The 20,429-nt window shown below is 43.5% G+C and overlaps 2 protein-coding genes across 3 annotated transcripts in view; both read left to right on the top strand.

The window, feature by feature from the left end:
• The first annotated feature begins 3,956 nt into the window (after window positions 1-3,956).
• Window positions 3,957-20,429, top strand: part of LOC141148487 (sulfotransferase 1 family member D1-like) — a 46,322-nt gene continuing 29,849 nt past the window's right edge. For both annotated transcript variants that reach the window (XM_073636003.1, XM_073636002.1), the window contains exons 1-3: window positions 3,957-4,089; window positions 14,345-14,579; window positions 17,205-17,330. In XM_073636003.1, coding sequence (XP_073492104.1) covers window positions 14,396-14,579; window positions 17,205-17,330 — 310 coding nt within the window. In that variant the 5' untranslated portion in view covers window positions 3,957-4,089; window positions 14,345-14,395. The remainder of the gene's footprint in view (window positions 4,090-14,344; window positions 14,580-17,204; window positions 17,331-20,429) is intronic.
• LOC141148486 (sulfotransferase 1 family member D1-like) overlaps window positions 3,984-20,429 on the top strand; it is a 109,855-nt gene continuing 93,409 nt past the window's right edge. The window contains exon 1 of the mRNA XM_073636001.1: window positions 3,984-4,089. The gene's annotated coding sequence lies outside the window, so the exon portion shown is untranslated. The remainder of the gene's footprint in view (window positions 4,090-20,429) is intronic.

Raw genomic sequence — 20,429 nt, 5'->3', positions numbered from 1 at the left:
GGTGAATATGGAAGCGGCTTGCAGCTGGAATGCTTCGTTTTCACGTAAGTTTCACATAATGTGCTAGTATGCAAAGCATACTAGCACATTATGCCTTTACCATTCAGGTCACAAAAAAAAAAATTAAAAATCACTCAACGGTTTACTACCGCTTTAAAGTAGAATTCTTTTTTTATATACACTCACCGGCCACTTTATTAGGTACACCTGTTCAATTGCTTGGTAAGACAAATTGCTGATCAGCCAATCACAAGGCAGCAACTCGATGCATTTAGGCATCTAGACATGGTGAAGACGACTTGCTAGAGTTCAAACCGAGCATCAGAATGGGGAAGAAAGGGGATTTAAGGGACTTTGAACGTGGCATGGTTGTTGGTGCCAGGAGGGCTGGTCTGAGGATTTCAAAAACTGCTGATCTACTGGGATTTTCATGCACAACCATCTCTGGGGTTTACAGAGAATTCCGCAAAACAAAGCTCTATTTGTGGGAAAAGAAGGACATCAAATGAATTTGGGTACTGTGTCGCACAACCGCGCAATTGTCAGTTAAAGTAACGCAGTGCCGTATCGCAAAAAATGGCCTGGTCAGGAAGGGGGGTAAATCTTTCGGGGGCTGAAGTGGTTAACACACCACAATGAGCTCCATAGGACTCCTCGCCTACTGTATTTATCTGCATACAATGTGACACAGGGCAATGCCAGGCGCTGGGTGTGAGCTTGGCACTGTGATCCAAATGGCAATTACATGAGCAAAGTTCAGAAATATAAATTTATTGGAACACTGGCATTATAAATCTTTTATTTTCACAGAGTTATCAGTTATTATAGTAGCCTTTACCTGTAGTACATTTATACATGCCTTCCAAATTTCCTGCCGTGCATAATTTGATTATTTGATTTTATATACCGGTCTGTTGCCTGATGGCTTATGGCTTCCATATCTCACAGACCCAGAAAATCCAGCCACCCTATGAAGCTTCTTCAGGGAATAATGTGCATAGTGTAGTTAGTGTGCCGCCAGAAAAAGACATTTTGCTGTTGCTTTTATACAGTACACCAAAGGGCTCAATTCACAAATCTTTAACACAAGAATAAGTGTCTTTATTTTAGCCATGTGGCTATAATTTTCTAATCTCAATGGATTTAACTGAAAATAACTGTCACTTTTTTTTGAAAATCTGTATTCTTATCCTTAGCTTTGTGAATGATCCCAAAAAAGAAATCATCTCCTGAAGATTCCATGTATAGTGGTGAAACGTGTTGGAGTCAGGGGACAGCACTTGTCCAGTGGCGGCTGGTGCTCCATCTTTTTTTTTGGGGGGGGTGGGCAGCAAACAAACCCCCCCCCCGCCACCGGGTCCGCACTTACCCCATCCACAGCAGATGGACGAAGAAATAGGAGAGCAGCCAGGTGGACAAGGCCAGGCTCTGCTGCAAAATTTGTTAGTTTTCGTTTCATTCATTTTTTTTTTTTTTCGTGTTTCGGGTGATTGAAATTCGTTATTTCGAATAAATTCGTAACTTTGGAAAAATTCAAATTTCAAAATCCTAAAATCGCAAATCCAGAACATACCAATAAGTTAGACACAAAAACATGCCTATGCTAGAAGGTCCAGACAGCTAATAAAACACAGTAGATCTTCTAAGATTAAAATGCACAAGATATATTCCATATTTGATCTCTAACTAACCATAATTTCATTCTGTTAAAGAATATACTGGTTGTCAGATTCTGAAACCTTTCCATAGGGAAATATGGATTTATTAAGGATAGTTGGCATTAGAGAATATCTGATGAGCATTATAAAAACTCTCCAACACCCCTCTACCACATACCTCGGACCGTTTGATTGGGTAGAGACTGAGATTGATGGGGTAGAGAGAGAGAGTTCTGCGACACCCTCTTCATAGAGAACAAAAAGATTTTTCATTTTGCAGCTGGAGCTTTCGTTTTACCATTATAACTATGAAGGAATGCTAAGAGTCATTTATAAGGACCAGTGGACTTACTGTATATCAGATTGGATTTACTCTGCCAGCGATTTGGACACATAGATTTCTACAAGGTTTCTTTTTTTTTTTTTGAAGCACATGATTAGAGCCTGAGGCTCTAATTGGCTTCAAAAAGGTTGGGCTTGGGGCGCAGTCCCACTTGCGGCATTAGCAAATCAACATACGCTATTGTCTTCCTGCTTCTCCTCCCGGCCAATCAGGACAGGAAGCGGGTCCCAAGACCGTATTGGCCGGGAGGAGAAGCGACCGGATTGGCCGGGGAGGAGAAGCCAGGGAAGCTGCCCGCGACCTGGATGGGGGAAGGGCTGGCGGGCTGGCGGGCAGGCTGGCTGGTGGGCAAGCGGGCGGGGTGGGTGGTTTGTTTGCCCCCCTAAAAAAATGGAGCACCAGCCAGCTGCCACTGGTTAGGACCATTAGTGGCCAAATGTGGTAATTTCCATTTTAACCACTTGCCGACCAGCCGCCGTCGTTATATGGCGGCAGGTGGGCACGTTCCCACAAGTCACCGTTGTTGTATGTCGGTTCCTTTAATGGGGCACGTGCTGTATGGCGGGGGACCCGGCCACCCGCTATCGCGGGAATGGGAGCCAGAGCGGGGATCTGCCAATGTAAACAAACAGGGGAGTTAGAGAGAGATCTGCTGTTCCTAGTTATTAGGAACAGTGATCTTTCTCCTCCTCCAGTCAGCCCAGCCCCCATACAGTCAGAAACACTCCCAGGGAACACACTTAACCCCTTGATCGCCCCCTAGTGTTAACCCCTTCCCTGCCAGTGACATTTATACAGTAATCAGTGGCTATTTTTAGCTCTGATCGCTGTATAAATGTCAACGGTCCCAAAAAAAAAATGTCAAAAGTGTCCGATCTGTCCGCCACAATGTAGCAATCCCTCTTAAAATCGCCGATCACCGCCATTACTAGTAAAAAATAAATAAAAAATAAAAATGCCAAAAAACTATCCCCTATTTTGTAGACGCTATAACTTTTGCGCAAACCAATCAATATACGCTTATTGCGATTTTGTTTACCAAAAATATGTAGAAGAATACATATTGGCCTAAACTGATGTAGAAATTTTTATTTTTTTTAGTTTTTATTTTTTTACAAAATTTGGGAAATTTATTATAGCAAAAAGTTAAAATTTTTTTTTTTTTCAAAATTGTCGCTCTTTTTTTTGTTTATAGCGCAAAAAATAAAAACCGCAGATGTGATCAAATACCACCAAAAGAAAGCTCTATTTGTGGGGGACGTCAATTTTGTTTGGGTACAGCGTCGCAACGACCGTGCAATTGTCAGTTAAAGCGACGCAGTGCCATATGGCAAAAAAATGGGCTGGTCATTAAGGGGGAAAATCTTCCGGTCCTTAAGTGGTTAAATCAATAAGAGACATTGAAACAGCACCGGAAATAGCCTAGTAACAACCGTTGTTTGTGCTCCATTCACGCAGAACATATACTTTTCACTTGGCAAATTGCTATCTTAATGTTTTTTTTTAAATATGGAAAAGTTTGCTGATACCTGTATTCATAATAACAGAGCTGTGATGATTTTTATATGGTATATCTGCCTGGAATTCAACTTTTAAAGTATTTTTGGGATATTATTATAACTTCTGTTTTGTGTTTGTGATCACTAAACCACATCTGATAACCTGTACAATTAGATTATAAGATAACCTGTTCCAATTGTTCTTTGGATCTGTTCTTTTTTTATTTTATTTATTTATTATTTTAATTTTTTTTAACAGTAATGGAAGGGCTCTTAACTAGATACATTTAAATGCTGCAGGCAGAATAAACAGAATATTATTTAATGAGGCGAAACATTTTCACTCTGCATCAAATGTTAAGACGTCAATAGATTTTTTACTAGGCATATAAAGTGTCTTGTGTTCTAGGTAGGGCCTGGCAGAGTGAATGGGTTGAGATATAATCTGTGTACACCACCCGCCCTCTGCGTGTCAGTCTCTGGTGCTACTGTTGGCTCACCAATTGCACTCTGCCTGCAAACCTGAGCAAAGGTGACCTGCCACTCTCCGAGTGTCACTCTTCTGTCCCACTGATCAGACCCCTGGAAGGTAAGTCTATCATCAAGGCTGGGACTGCTAATCTGCTGTGGTCTGTGGATTGTACCGTAATCCATTTATATTTAGAGGACCATGTTATGGTGACACGGGGCGGGTTAAGAAGTTATGAGAAGTTAACCCTACATGGACCCAGCAAACTTCTACATTAACCACTTCGTATCCGGGCCAATTTGCTCCTACATTTAAAAATCTACTGGAAAATTACTTAGAACCCCCAAATATATATATATATGGATTGGATTACTGGAACCATGTCCTGTGGTCTGATGAGATCAAGATAAACTTGTTTGGATTTGGAGATGGTGTCAAGCGTGTGTGGCGGCAACCAGGTGAGGAGTACAAAGACAAGTGTGTCTTGTCTACAGTCAAGCATGGTGGTGGGAGTGTCATGGTCTGGGGATGCATGAGTGCTGCCGGCACTGGGGAGCTACAGTTCATTGAGGGAACCATGAATGCCAACATGTACTGTGACATACTGAAGCGAGCGTGATCCCCTCTCTTCGGAGACTGGGCCGCAGGGCAGTATTCCAACATGATAACGACCCCAAATACACCTCCAAGATGACCACTGCCTTGCTAAAGAAGCTGAGGGTAAAGGTGATGGACTGGCCAAGCATGTCTCCAGACCTAAACCCTATTGATCATCTGTGGGGCATCCTCAAACAGAAGGTGGAGGAGCGTAAGGTCTCTAACATCCACCAGCTCCGTGATGTCGTCATGGAGGAGTGGAAGAGGACTCCAGTGGCAAACTGTGAAGCTCTGGTGAACTCCATGCCCAAGAGGGTTAAGGCAGCGCTGGAAAAAAATGGTGGCCACACAAAATATTGACACTTTGGGCCCAATTTGGACATTTTCACTTAGGGGCGTACTCACTTTTGTTGCCAGCAGTTTAGACATTAATGGCTGTGTGTTGAGTTATTTTGAGGGGACAGCAAATTTACACTGTACACTCACTACTTTACATTGTAGCAAAGTGTCATTTCTTCAGTGTTGTCACATGAAAAGATGTAATAAAATATTCACAAAAATGTGAGGGGTGCACTCACTTTTGTGAGATACTGTATATATTTTAGCAGAGGCCCTATAGAATAAAAGGATGGGTGTTGCAATTTTTTATGTCACACGTTATTTGCGCAACGGTTTTTCAAATGCGATTTAAAAATTGCTCCTGTGAAATTGCAATCTAATATTTAGAGGCTGATGGAATAAAAGGTAATTGTGAGGGATGAACTGATAAGAGAAATAGAAGATTTGGTTATTAGCTGAGGGCAGGATATGCTTCCCTGAGTCTTCAGCGATTGCCTGAAAGTGGACAGAGTAGGAGATAGCTGGACAGATTGGGGTAGTGAGTTCCAGAGAATGGGAGAGGCCCTGGGGAAGTCCTGGAGACGAGCATGGGAGGAGAAGACAAAGAAGCTGGAAAGCAGGAGGTCTTGGGAAGAGCGGAGAGGACGATTTGGGTGATATCCTGTATAATAATAATAACTCGGAGATAAGATTGGTGATGTAGATCGGGGCAGAGTTGTAAATAGCTTTGTATATTATTGTTAGTGTTTTGAATTTTATACATTAGGAAATGGGAAGCCAGTGGAGGGTTTGGCAGAGAGGGGTGGTGGACACTGAGTGGTTGGTAAGGTGGATGAGTCTGGCAGCATACATGATGGACTGAAGTGGAGATAGCCTGCGGAGAGGTAGGCCAATGAGTAGGGAGTTAATAGACAAGGCGAGACATAACGGTTAAAAAGGGACATGTTATGGAGGTGAAGTCTGCAAGATTTGTACAGCAATTGGATTTGAGGCTGAAAGTAGAGGTCATAGTATCATATTTATGGATTTAAGCATATGGACTGATTTTATATAGTGCGTTGTTATGCCGGCACATTTTTTACACCTACAAGGTGGTAGTGTGTGCTAGGCTTCCTCATTCCTACTCATTACTAAAGTGATAGCGCTGCATTTTTATTAACCTCATTTCAGATATCTACAGTTTAGTTGCCAAAGACCCTTTTATTATGCTTTGTATCCCTTTCCTCTCCATGTGTTTTATATTGGTCCTTTGCTGCTCTTCCATTTCTTATTTCCTACTTCTCTCATTCCTGTACTGTACCATTCATCTAAAATATTATTCCTGCATAGTGCTACCTAGAAAATGAGTTATGCAATGTGCCTCCGACATGTTTCGCTTCCTACATAACTTTATCAGGGGTCAGAGTGCTTTGGGAAAGTGTCAGTGTGACAAAATCAAGATAGAACACCTAACAGTTAAACAGACCCTTTTTGCTATAATTTATCCCAGGTTTAGTCATTGATCATTTTTAGTCAATGATGTCCCTCAGCATCCCAAACCCCTGATTTACATTCAAATGCTGGCCAGGGAGCTGTCAGTTGTGGCGAGTGTCCAGTAAAAGAGGTCATGGTGTTTGTGTCGTCAGGGTTTGCGTTCATCTTGATTGATGCTGGACCTGCATTGCTGGACGATGTGACTTATGATGGATTTACATTGTGAGTCTTTTTTATACTGTTTTTATACTATTACTACTATACTACTGTTATATTTTTATACTGTTTCATTTGTTTATTTTGTGAATGAGTAATCAGGGGTACAATGTACCTCCTACTCATTCATGTAGAGGGAAGCTAGATAGCTATTCTAGAGGGGGCTTTTAGATCAATCCCCCCAAAAGACCCCCCACCAGGCCAGGGTTGTGGGGATGAGGACCTTATTCCAATAGACACATTATCATTGGGACATGGTGCCTTGCCAAGAGGCCGTCAAGACACCCTCCTAATGTTGAGGACATCTGGCCTTGTATGGCTCAAGGTAAGGAGGGGGGGATGCTCACTTACCCTTCCTTTTCTGGCCAGCCAGTCCGCATACTTGGATTTGGGTCTGGAATGCATTTTAGGGAGAACCTAAGCTATATTTTGGTTTTGTTTACTTTTTTTGCTGACATTATTGACCATATAGGTCTATAACCATATGTGGTCAACCAGTAAGCTGTCCACAAAAATTTGGGAAAACTGTCAGGCTATAACCTTACTAAGTTCTTTGAGGACTCTTGGGTGTAAGCCATCAGGTCCTGGTGATTGATTTGCGTGAAGTTTTTCAAGTCTTATTTGGACAATGGCTTATGTAAGCCACAAGGGTACATTCTGTGATGTGTTACTAATGATACAGGTTTGGTGACTATACCCCTCCTTTTCCTTTGTAAAACCTGAGGAGAAAAATGCATTTAGTACAGTTGCCTTCTCCTTGTCATTTGTAACCAACTCCCCCTGGTCACCTTTTGTGGGACCAATATGCTCTAGCCTTGCTTTCTTACTATTAATGTATTTTTAAAAATGTTTGGGAGTTTTTTTTTTACTCTTCTCTGCTATGTGCCTCTTGTGGTCTATTTTACCTGCCCTGATTGCGCTCTTACATTTCTTTTGGCATTCCTTGTTATTGGAATGCTGACAATGACCCCTCAGCCTTATATTTTAAAGGCCATTTTTTTCTCTTTTTTCCCATTATTCTCACCCAGGATCCCCTAGCTGCTTTGTATGCAAACAGGAGCATAACCGAGATCAGAACTAAAGATGGCTTTTAGATAAGTCCCCTCTTCCCCTGCAGACCACCGCAAAACGGTCCAGGGTTGTGGGGATGGGGCCCTTGTCCCCATCAACACATCAACATGGGTACATGGTGCCTGTGCCAGGGGATATTCATGGTACACTCGCAGTGTTGGGGATATCTGACCTGGTGTGGTTCAATAGGGGAGGGAGGATGTGTGCATGCTTTTTTCTTTTATAATATCAGAGTTGCTTTAGTATATCCTACAGGTACACCCCTTCACAGGCAGGTTTAAGGCACCCCCTCAGCATGTTATTTAAAGGAACTGTGTTTCACTTTAAGCCTCATTAAAGATTTGCTTGCTGCTGAATGATATTTCATGAAAATTTCCTCCCTGCCAGTGGCCAGCTCCCCATGCCCTTTGTTTGACTATCTCTTGCCTATTAACTTTGAAAATGGCTAGAACTGATTTTCAATATTCAGCTCCCATTGCCTTCAATGGTGTTTGCAATAAAGTTTGCACTTTACCACATTTAATGATGAGTTCACCAAATCACCTGTGGGTCGAACCCAAGCACATTCGGTCATTGGTTACAAAGGTGACAGCCAGTCATGGCATAATGCCAGGAGCTGGGTGTTGGCTGGGCACTATGATCAAAATGATAATTACAGGAACAAAGTCCAGAAATATACATAGCTCCCAACTGTCCCTGAATTTGAGGGACTGTCCCTGATTTGGAACAATGTCCCTCTGTCCCTCATTCCTCCTCATTTGTCCCTCATTTTGGTCTGATCTATATATTTGTGTATAAAATGCACCTTTTATCTTTCAAAAAGTGTTTCCCAGCGCTAAACCTTTCATCTCTAAATTGCTGCATTTGCGCATTTTAAAAGGCAATATAAAGGAATAGTAGTGGTAAAAAAAAGTCCTTGTGGATTTAATTAACCTTTTTTTTCCCAGTTAATTCTTCTTTAAGGGAGTGTGGCAGGGGGCGTGTCCTATGCCTACATACATTTGTTAGTAGGTGTCCCTCATTCCCATCTCAAAATGTTGGGAGGTATGTGAATATAATAGATCACTATAATCCTAAATCTTGTCTGTTCAGTAAATACAGATTTTGACCTGTAGTACACTTTTACACGCCTTTCAAATTTCCAGCGATGCATTGATTATTTTATTTCTGTACACACCCGTCTGTACTGGTCGTACACGAGCGAATGTGGTTAGCATCTCTCTTTAGTAGACATCTATCATGGTGCCATTGCATCCTTCTTCTGAAAATGCTAGCTGCCTGGCATAGGTGTGCGCAGACTATTGCATTAGGGTGTGCACCCCAAAGCTCTAACACACTTAAAGTGTGTGTGTAGAAATATATAGGGCAGAAGGGCAATGTACAGCATCGGTAGAGCAGTGGACTATGTCAGTAGTTTATTTTTTCATTACATTTCATTTTTATTATTGTTTTTTACAATCTTTTTAGGGGCCCCATTGGGGGCTTTGGTGAAATATCAGGGGTCTAAACAGGCCCCTGATGTTTCACTTTTGAGATAAAGAAAGGGACTGGGGACAGAGATTCCCCAGTCCATTTCTCTGCAGCCAAGCAGCAGGGGGAATCTGCCCAGCACCCTGTGCGCATGCCTATGCTGCCTGGTTGCCTATGGCTTCCATACCTCACAGACTCAGAATTTTGATGCAGTAATTGAAGGGCAGCAAAAAGCTAGAATTGTTATCCTAGCTGGAATAGAAAGCCTGGCAGCTAGCTTTTTCAGAGCAGGAGGACAGTATTGTTGGGCTACATATTTCATTCTGTAAAGAGCATAGCTCCCAACTGTCCCTGATTTCGAGGGACTGTCCCTGATTTAGAGCAATGTCCCTCTGTCCCTCCTCATTTTGGTCTGATCTATATAGTTTTATATAAAATGCACTTTTTATCTATCAAAAAGTGTTTCCAAGCGATAAACATTTCATCTTATTTCTAAATTGCTGCATTTGTAAATTCCAAAAGCCAATATAAAGGAATTGCAGTGGTAAAAAAGCACTTGTGGGTTTAACCAATCTTTTTTTTTTTTTTTTACAATTCTCCTTTAAGGGGGCATGGCAAGGGGTGTGTCCTACTCCTGCATACTTTTGCTGATAGGTGTCCCTCATTCCCATCTCTAAATGTTGGGAGGTATGAAAGAGGTAGGAACCATGGCACCGACAGGGGGCATGATATCCATCACAACAGGAAGTGTCGTATACCAGCAGCACCTGAAGCTCTTCAAGAACAAAGGCTTAAAGCGGACCTTCAGTCATTTTTTCATCTTTCCATCTATTAAATCTTCTGCCTTTGTTGTTTTAACTTTGGATAGTAGACCATAAAAAGAGAACATCCAACCGTACCAATTTAGAGTTGCCAACATCCCTAATGCAGTTCATTTGAAAAAGGAGATACCCCCCATAAAAACTGGGACTTTAACGGCAACGAGATACAAAAATACAATGTAATTTATTTAAAAAAAATACATAGATGCAAATATGAATTATCAAACCACTAGAAATTGATAACAATGATGATGAATTCCCACAGAAGTCCAGACAGACCTAAGCGTTTCAGAACACAAAATGTCCCTTCATCAGGGGCAATAATCAGGAAGGAATCACACTGTACGATACAGATCAAATACATTCATGAGTAACAGTATAATAATTACAGTAATTTAAATCAGTTGCTTAAAATAAACCACATACAGCATAGAGATTGCATAAAAAGCATACCCAGGACGATCATCATGTAAGTTCACTGCTGGACTGGGGGCAGCAATTGCATCACAGACATACACCACTGATGTCCCAAGGACATTGTTGTACCGGGTGGGTCACCAGACATCCACACAAGTCCCATACTAGGGGCAGCAAAAAATGGGTATACCACTCAGTATTCCTAGGGGCTCTCCAGAGTGTGTGATCTAACAAAAATGTAGGGAAGGTATTATATATTAATATATTTATATATATATATATATATATATATATATATATATATAGATTTAACAATGCATACCAAACTGCTCCATGTCCGAAGGATTTCTCCTTTAAACAGACATGGGTCAGAAAAAAGAGGAAAAGGCCAGAGTACAATTCCATGGATCTACATGAAAAAGCATCATACCTTAATGGAGTCCACAATGGAGGTACCGCAGGGAAAACATAGCAGCCAAGGGATACATTAAAAAAGTGTCAGTCTTCAGGCTTTTCCGCTTAAGGAATGGATCTATAAGACTTTGGATAGTAAAATATATATGACATCATTCACAGCTCTCTCTCTCTCTCACTCTTTTGAGAGTTTGACAGGAAGGGAAAGGGGGGGGGGGAGTCATAAGAGGGCCAATGAGAGCTGCAGAGCTGGAGTTGTGCCTCTGTGTGTCTGTGTAAATCCAGGAAGTGAAAAGGCAGCAGCTTCAGCTGCCCACAGTTAAAATGGCTGCAGCCAGACTCAGTGGAGGGAGATTTCTGCAGCATATTTGGCAAGTACAGAATCACAGTATATATAAAATAATCTGCAAAGTGATTGGAGGGAAGCTTCAGAATGACAATAATGTTTTTATTATAAATTATGTGAGCAGACTGCAGTTCCTCTTTGAATCTCCAAGCTTTTTCGTCAGTCCTGCACAGTTGTACCGGCTCCTCTCCTGTACTGAAATTGCTCACTCTGATTTCACTGCACACATTGAGGTTCTCACAATGTGCATTAGAAGCTGCAGAAAGTTAAAGCCAGCCCTATTTCCTGGCAGGAGGAAATTCAACATCACTTATTGCTTTTCTTCCCAGCATGGCTGTCCCTTCCCTTTCCTGCCCCTTTCATTTTTTTGGATTTCAGTTTCTTTCAATCAGTGAGGCTCAGCCTCACACTTGGGTATTACGTAGGGTGGCATTCATGTAAATGTAGCCTGCCCAGGAACACCCACTCCTTCAGACTGACATCCACCCAGCAAGGCATTTTGGTATATGCATAACCCCTCCCACGAGCCAAGCCACTGCTTGCATCAGGACTGAGGGCTCCTGAGAGGAGTACTGAGGCCGGGTGCTGGGATGTTTTCAGGAAGCTCTGTACAGCACCCTGCTAGACCCTCCCATCAGCCATGATCTACCTGCATTGCATAGTAAAGCACAGAGACCCACTCATATAGAAGAATCGATGCTCTCCATATTTCTCCTGCAGCCCCTGAATGCCTGCTTCTCCTCCTCGGCCTTCAGCAGCTGCAGGAGGAACATAGAGAGCATTAGCGTTCCTATATTTTGCCCCTCCTGTCCAGATTCCTTCTGCTGCCCGTGGCCCCTCTGCTCTCTCCTGGTTCCCCTGTAATCTTCCACGGCAACTTCTGTGCCCTCATCAAGCCACCCTCCGCTCTTCTCCATTCTCCGTGCTCTTCCATGGTTCCCTCTTAACTGCTCTCTGGTCCCCATGCTCTCCACCACCCCACCCCCTGCACCTATCCTGTCCCCAGCCCCCCCCCTTCTCTTCTCCAGTCCCTGGCCCTCCCCCCCCTCTCTCTTCTCCAGTCCCTGTGCTCCCCCCCCCCCCCCCTTCTCCAGTTTCTGTGCTCTCTCCCCCCTCTCTTCTCCAGTCCCTTCCTTGGTCCCCTCTTAACTGCTCTCTGGTCCCCATGCTCTCCACCACCCCACCCACAAGCACCTATCCAGTCCCCGGCCCTCTCCTCTCTTCTCCAGTCCCTGTGCGCTCCCCCACCCCCTCTCTTCTCCAGTCCCTGTGCTCTCCCCCACTCTCTTCTCTAGTCCCTGTGCTCTCCCCCACTCTCTTCTCCAGTCCCTGTGCTCTCCCCCCCCCTCTTCTCCAGTCCCTGTGCTCTCCCCCCCTCTTCTCCAGTCCCTGTGCGTTCCCCCCTCTCTTCTCCAGTCCCTGTGCTCCCCCCCCCTCTTCTCCAGTCCCTGTGCGCTCCCCCCTCTCTTCTCCAGTCCCTGTGCTCCCCCCCTCTTCTCCAGTCCCTGTGCGCTCCCCCCCTCTCTTCTCCAGTCCCTGTGCTCTCCCCCCACTCTCTTCTCCAGTCCCTGTGCACTCTACCCCCCTCTCTTCTCCAATCCCTGTGCGCTCTCCCCCCTCTTTTCTAGTCCCTGTGCACTCTCCCCCCTCTCTTCTCCAGTCTCCCTGTGCTCTCCCCCCCTTTCTTCTCCAGTCCCTATGCACTCTCCCCCCCTCTTCTCCAGTCCCTGTTCTCTCCTCCCACTCTCTTCTCCAGTCCCTGTGCGCTCCCCCCCTCTTCTCCGGTCCCTGTGCTCTTTCTCTCCCTCTCTTCTCCAGTCCTTGTGCTCTCCCCCCCTCTTCTCCAGTCCCTGTGCGCTCCCCCCTCTCTTCTCCAGTCCCTGTGCTCTCCCCCCCTCTTCTCCAGTCCCTGTGCGCTCCCCCCTCTCTTCTCCAGTCCCTGTGCTCCCCCCCTCTTCTCCAGTCCTTGTGCGCTCCCCCCCTCTCTTCTCCAGTCCCTGTGCTCTCCCCCCACTCTCTTCTCCAGTCCCTGTGCGCTCTACCCCCCTCTCTTCTCCAATCCCTGTGCGCTCTCCCCCCTCTTTTCTAGTCCCTGTGCGCTCTCCCCCCCTCTCTTCTCCAGTCTCCCTGTGCTCTCCCCCCTTTCTTCTCCAGTCCCTGTGCTTTCCTCCCACTCTCTTCTCGAGTCCCTGTGCGCTCCCCCCCTCTTCTCCAGTCCCTGTGGTCTCCCCCCCTCTTCTCCAGTCCAGGTGCTCTCTCTCCCCCCCCCCCGCTTTCTCCAGTCTCCGTGCTCTTCCCTGGTCCCCTCTTAACTGTTCTCCGGTTCCCATGCTCTCCACCACCCCACCCCCCTGCATCTATCCAGTCCCCAGCCCTCTCCCGCCCCCCCCCTCTTTTCTCCAGTCCCTGTGCTCCCCCCCCCCCCCGCTCTTCTCCAATCCTCATGCTCTACTACGGTCCCTCCTGTACTTTCTCCTGCCCCCCTCCTCCCCCGCAGCGCTCCCCCCTCCCCTCTTCTGTCAGGATAGAGAGTGGAGAAGGGGCCGGTACATATGTCATTTACCGGTCCCTTCCTTGTCTAAAATTACCAGTTGGTACCAATCGCTGATTTTGTTCATTCATAACCAAAGTGTAGTAAACTGTGTTTACTATGCTTCAGTTTATGAATTGACGGGAAGCTCTGTGTGGACCTGTTCCTGTCCCTTTATTCTGTACAGCTGAGCCTACAGAGATAGAGATGGAGGGCTGTGTCCTCAATCTCCTGTCTCTGTCTCAAAGGTGAAATATCAGAGGTCTGTTTAGACCCCAGATATCTCACCAAAGCTCCCCAATGGGGCTTCTTAAAAATTGTAAATAAAATACTAAAGAATAATATTGTAAAAAAAAAGAAAAAAAACTACTGACACCAGTGGTGGAAATACCAGGGTTGCAAAGGTCGCACTTAGGACTGGGCCCTGGTGTTCTGCCACTGGGCTCGGAGGGAAGGGCCCCGGCTGGGGGTCAGGAGGCCCTTAATGGTTTCTCGCACCCAGGCCTGAAGGCTCTAGTCACGCCTCTGGCTGTCCCCATGTACATATAGAGTTTTATATCAAAACAAGCAATTTAGAAAATGAACATACATTGACAAAATTGTTTGCATTAAGCCTATATCATTCTTATATATCTCAAGAATTTTTTTTTTTAAATTATCGTTCCCTTTTAAACTTTCTAGGTATTGACGACATCTGACGGTGACTTTCAAGGTGTTTTATTGGACAAGTAAATGGCGCAGCACACAATGGTTCTTCCCAACGTTTCCCCAGAAGAGTTGGAGTCAATTAAACGCCCCCCACTCATATGGGTGAATGGGATGCCCATCCTCGGTCCTTTTGCAGCCAACTGGGACAACGTTGTGAAATTCCAGGCCCGAGAAGATGACCTGCTGATAGCCACCTATCCAAAATCCGGTGAGGACAGAAATCAATAGTGCGTCCGTACCAGGCCACCTTTGAAAAATAGATAGAAATGTGATATATTTAAGAGACAAAAGGTGCAAACATGAACTTACACTTTAAATAATATTCCAGCTCTGGTCTACCAGCATTGTGGTAAATGTATACACATATGGGGTCTATTTATTTTTAAACAATGTCATAGCCATTCCTCCAGTGAATCTGTAGGTATATTCATCCTGTGCAAATTGGGGAAAAATTATTCTGGGCAGTAGGAAAATATTGTATCACGGCCACTAGATGGTGCTGAGGAGCATAGGAAATACATACCGCTTTGTAGCGAGATGCAATGGGGTTGATTTACTAAAACTGGAGAGTACAAAATCTGGTGTAGCTGTGCACGGTAGCCAATCAGCTTCTAACTTCAGCTTGTTCAATGAAGCTTTGACAAACAAACCTGGAAGCTGATTGGTTTCTTTGCAGAGCGGCACCAGATTTTGCACTCTCCAGTTTTAGTAAATCATGCAACAATTCTGTTGGTTACATTCATTTGCTAAATTCTTTTAGTGATCTAGGTCCATCAATTGGCCATAATTCAGTATTTTATGATGGAAGAAGGGGGAATACCGTGCTCCTAACAGGAATATTTAAAACTAAAAGTGAATGTAAAGCAGCAACTAATATATGAGATACACACATATAGCATCAAAAAGAAAAAAGAAGAGATAGCTGCGCTAACAGTGAAACCACCAGTGATGAACCAGTGCTAAATTAGAATTGAACATATATACACAAATGTGACAAAAAATGATAACAACACAAAATGAATAATTATATAAATAAAAGTCCCAAATATATGATGAAAAAGTTCTAAAAGTGAGTGTGAGACTTAATAAAGGTCAAATAATGTCCAAATTAACATTTGTTAGTTAAACGAACAACTGAGATGATGTGACATATATGTGCAATCTTCCGTCACCAATAAGTGCTGAACACCATAAGAAATACACGCTTCCCAGAAGGCAAGCGACAATAGCTTGCGGCTAAACACCCAGCCAGGGCCTTTGTCCTAGGAGATCCGGGGGGCAAACAGCTCAGGGGGCGTCAAACACAGGAACACAAAGCGACCGGTAAACCACTGGTAAGATGTTGCAGAGACTCTCGAATGTATACCAGGTGTCACCCAGAAACAGAAAAGAGGGAACTTCCCATGGTGTAATACTGATATAAATGTTTAATAAAAAGGATAAAAAAATACACTTACAGACGTAGGAGTAAAAATAGCATAGGTAGCCGGCCAGCTTGCGAACGCCCGTTCGCTCAGAGGGTCAAACGCGATGACGTCAGCACGTCCTGTCCACCCGACGCGCGTTTCGTCATAGGATGACGTCGTCTGGGGCAATTCAGTATTTTACTTTTAGTGCAAACTGGTCACTTCACTTTTAGTGAACGATCGTTAAGCTACTTTCATTTCTGAACAAATGTTCTATTATTATTGGCAGTAGTAAAATACCACATTATGGTCAAAAGCTGGATCTAGATCTAGATGGCCACTAGATCGCTAGCAAATAAATGTACAAACAGAATTGTTACATTGTATCTCTTGTTACAATGATGTATGTATTTCCTATGCTTCTCAGCTCCATCTAGTGGCCATAATGTGGTATTTTACTACTGCCCGAAATAGAAGAACTAAGCCCAATGAACTTTTTTGCCCAGTTTGCACAGGATGAGTATACAGTAGAGCTGCATGATCGCGATCTTGATTCAACCCCCCTCACGATCTTGATCCAGCATTGCCAGTATTCATATAACAAGTGCAGAGCCGTTCTCTGCTCACTCACAGCTGTCAAAAAAAAAAAAAAAAAGAGCAGCCGGCAAAGTTTATCACAACATTGCTCAGCGCTGAGAGATAAAAAGAAACAATGTATCATTTGGTTATTTTAGATCAAAGGGATGAACTTCGGTCTGCAAATGTCAGTTTAACATTTTAAATACCAACCCTTTTTCTGACACTTGTTGCTTACAAGTTCAATCAGTATTTTTTGCTGATCGGTGGTTCTGAACTCCTGTCCTCAGGACCCACCAACAGGTCAGGTTTGCAAGATAACTGAAATACATCACAGGTGATATCATTTGCTGCTCAGTGATTGCAGAATTCTAGTCTGCATCTCCTCAAGGTAATACCTAAAATCTGGCCTGTTAGTGGGTCCTGAGGATAGGAGTTGAGAACCACTGTGCTAGATAATTATTGTGAACCCCCAAACACTCTATATATATATATATTTATAGCAGAGACCCTAGAGAATAAAATGGCGGTCGTCAATATTTTATGTCACACTGTATTTGCGCAGTGGTCTTGCAAGTGCATTTTTTGGGGAAAAGATACACTCTAACAATTTTTTAAAATTTTTTTTTTTTTTAAACAGTAAAGTTAGTCCAATTTTTTGTATAATGTGAAAGATGATGTTAGGGAGGGAATCGTGATCTTTATTCTAAGCAAAAAAAAAACAAAAAACGTAATTCTCATTTTATCCAGAATCGTGCAGCTTTAGTGTACAGTACATGCAGATTTGATAAATGGATGGCCATGCAATTTTTTTTTAGAAGTGGACCCCTTAATATGTTTAATATTTGCAGGGACCACATGGGTGAGCAAGATCGTAGATCTCATCATGAATGGGGGAGACCTGGAGAAGAGTCAGAAAGGAGCCATATTTGAGCGCGTGCCTTTCATGGAGAGCGGTGGACCTGGATTTCCTTCAGGTATTTTTCCATACCAAGTTAACACAACAAAGTGTAAAATCTATTTATATGCTGTATCATTAAGAGTTAACATTCTTTTTTAAAACTTACATTGGTCCAGTTTGCTTACATTTGATTCTTCATATCTCACATCCAGTGAGCTGCTGGACTGGTCTCTTCCAGGTGTTGCTCCAGTGACTTGTCTTCTGCTATGATTGTACACCTAATAGGCCTGTTGTTTCAGCATGGCGCTCGCAGGCCACCTTTTTTTGACGCCTATGGCTCTAATCAGGTTCTTCAAAAACACCCCCCACCGCATGAATTCATGCGCCCGAAAAGGGGCCAGGCGCCTGAATAGGGGGGTGTCATCGGCGGCCATAGATATATTTATGCAATGCAGAGGGGGCGGCACCCATGCATCCTTATGGACGCACCGCCACTGCTCCCAACTGTCCCTGATTTCGAGAGACTGTCCCTGATTTGGAACAAAGTCCCTCTGTCCCTTTATCCTCCTTATCTTGGTCTGATCTATATAGTTATATATAAAATGCATTATTTATCTTTCAAAAAGTATTTTCCTAGTAATAAACCTTTCATCCAACTTCTAAATTGCTGCATTTGTAAATTTGTAAATTTCAAAAGCCAATTTAAAGGAATAGTAGTGGTAAAATAAAAAGCGCTTGTGGGTTTAACTAATCCTTTTTTGCATAATTCTCCTTTAACCGCCTGCCGACCGCCGGCCGTCAATTGACGGCCAGGCTGGCGCAGCTCTCGTTGCGGGTGGGCGTCATATGACGTCCTCGCTTTCCTAGGCCACCAGGGGGCGCGCCCGCCTTGTCACTAGGCACCCGGTGCGCGTGCCCGGCGGCCGCGATGTCCGCCGGGCACCTGCGATTACCGGTAACACAGCAGGACCGTGGATCTGTGTGTGTAAACACACAGATCCACGGTCCTGTCAGAGGAGAGGAGACCGATGGTATGTTCCCAGTACAGCGGAACACCGATCGGTCTCCTCCCCTAGTGAGTCCCCGCCCCCTACAGTTAGAATCACTCCCTAGCAACACAGTTAACCCCTCGATCACCACCTAGTGTTAACCCCTTCACTGCCTGTCACATTTATGCAGTAATCAATGCATTTTTATAGCACGGATCGCTGTATAAATGTGAATGGTCCCAAATATGTGCCAAAAGTGTCCGATGTGTCCGCCGCAATATCGCAGTCACGATAAAAATCGCAGATCGCCGCCATTACTAGTAAAAAAATAAAAAAAAAATAAAAATGTTATAAAACTATCCCCTATTTTGTAGACGCTATAACTTTTGCGCAAACCAATGTATATACACTTATTGCGATTTTTTTTAACCAAAAATATGTACAAGAATACATATCGGCCTAAACTGAGAAAAAATTTGTTTTAAAGAAAAAAAAATTGGATATTTATTATTGCAAAAGGTAAAAATGATTGTGTTTTTTTTTAAAACTTGTCACTCTTCTTTTGTTTATAGCGCAAAAAATAAAAACCGCAGAGGTGATCAAATACCACCAAAATAAAGCTCTATTTGTGGGGAAAAAATGATAACAATTTCATCTGGGTACAGTGTTGTATGACCTCGCAATTGTCATTCAAAGTGCGACAGCGCTGAAAGCTGAAAAATGGCTTGGGCAGGAAGGGGGCGAAAATGCCCAGTATTGAGGTGGTTAAGGGGGGCGTGGCAGGGGGTGTGTCCTATGCCTACATACTTTTGCTAATAGGTGTCCCTCGTTCCCACTCCAAGGGAGGTATGGTACAGGGTACAGTATTATCACTGGTCACTGTATTAGTGTCACCAGCCTGTGTCAGTTAGTGCCAGATTGCCCGCCACACTATCACAGTCACACTATAACTGCCATTACTAGTATGGTGTCTGTAGGGATCAGTATCTTGATCATGGTCAGAACATACTAGTGTCGCGAATCACTGCTAGCACTTGCGACATGTAGCAGAATACATTTTGGTGTAAATTAATGAAGAAATTTGAATGTATTGGATATGTTTTATAACAGAACATAGAATTTTTTTTTATTTTTTTATTTTTTTTACATTTTCGGTCATTTTTTATTTATAGATAAATTTAAATAACAATATAAATAATAGATTAAAAAAAATAGTAATTATCAAATACCACCAAAAGAAAGCTCTATTTGAAAAAAGAGATATAAATTTCATTTGGGTACAGTGTTGCATGGAATAAGTAAAAAGTGAAATTATGTGCACAAAGCATGGAAATACATATGTATACAAACCAATGTACACTGTGCAATGACCAGAAAAACGAATAATAATGAAAATGAGATGTGAAATTCACACCCAAACTAAAGTCCATGCGCCATTATACAAAAGTTGTTTTAAAACAGTGGTTCTCAACCTTGCTAGTGCCGTGACCCCTTGATAAAATTTCCCAAGTTGTGGGGACCCCTAACAGTAAAATTATTTTCGTAGCATGAGTCCCTTCCACTCGTGCAGTAATAAAACCCCTTATGCGGTGTACACACGGGCGGACTTTTCGACCGGACTAGTCCGACAGACTTTCCGGCGGACTTTCGACTGACTTTTGATGGCCTTCCGACTGACTTTTTAACGAACTGACTTGCCTGCACACGATCACACCAAAGTCCGACGGATTCGTACGTGATGACACACACCGGACTAAAATAAGGAAGTTGATAGCCAGTAGCCAATAGCTGCCCTAGCGTTGTTTTTTGTCCGTCAGACTATTATACAGACGAGCGGATTTCTGGGTCCGGCAGAGTTATGACGTAAAGATTTGAAGCATGTTCCAAATCTAAAGTCCGTCAGATTTTCGACTGGAAAAGTCCGCTGAAGGTCCGATGAAGCCCACACACGACCGGATTGTCCACTGGACTTGGTCCGTCGGACCAGTCCGGTCGAAAAGTCCGCTCGTGTGTACGCTGCATCATGGTACATTTTAGAATGTACCACACTCTCTCTTAGTTCTACTTTCTTTCCCTTTTATCTCTCTCTATACTATGTTATTGTGTTTCCCCCATCCCTCTCTCTAGCCGTCTTGCTTGTTCTTTCTCTTATTCTTTCTCTCCCTTTTTCTTTGTTCCTCCCCCTC

The sequence above is a fragment of the Aquarana catesbeiana genome, linkage group LG06 (assembly GCF_042186555.1).
Source record: "Aquarana catesbeiana isolate 2022-GZ linkage group LG06, ASM4218655v1, whole genome shotgun sequence".
NCBI lineage: Eukaryota > Metazoa > Chordata > Amphibia > Anura > Ranidae > Aquarana > Aquarana catesbeiana.
The sequence above is the reverse complement of the archived record's forward strand: the minus strand, read 5'-3'. Positions and strand labels throughout refer to the sequence as shown.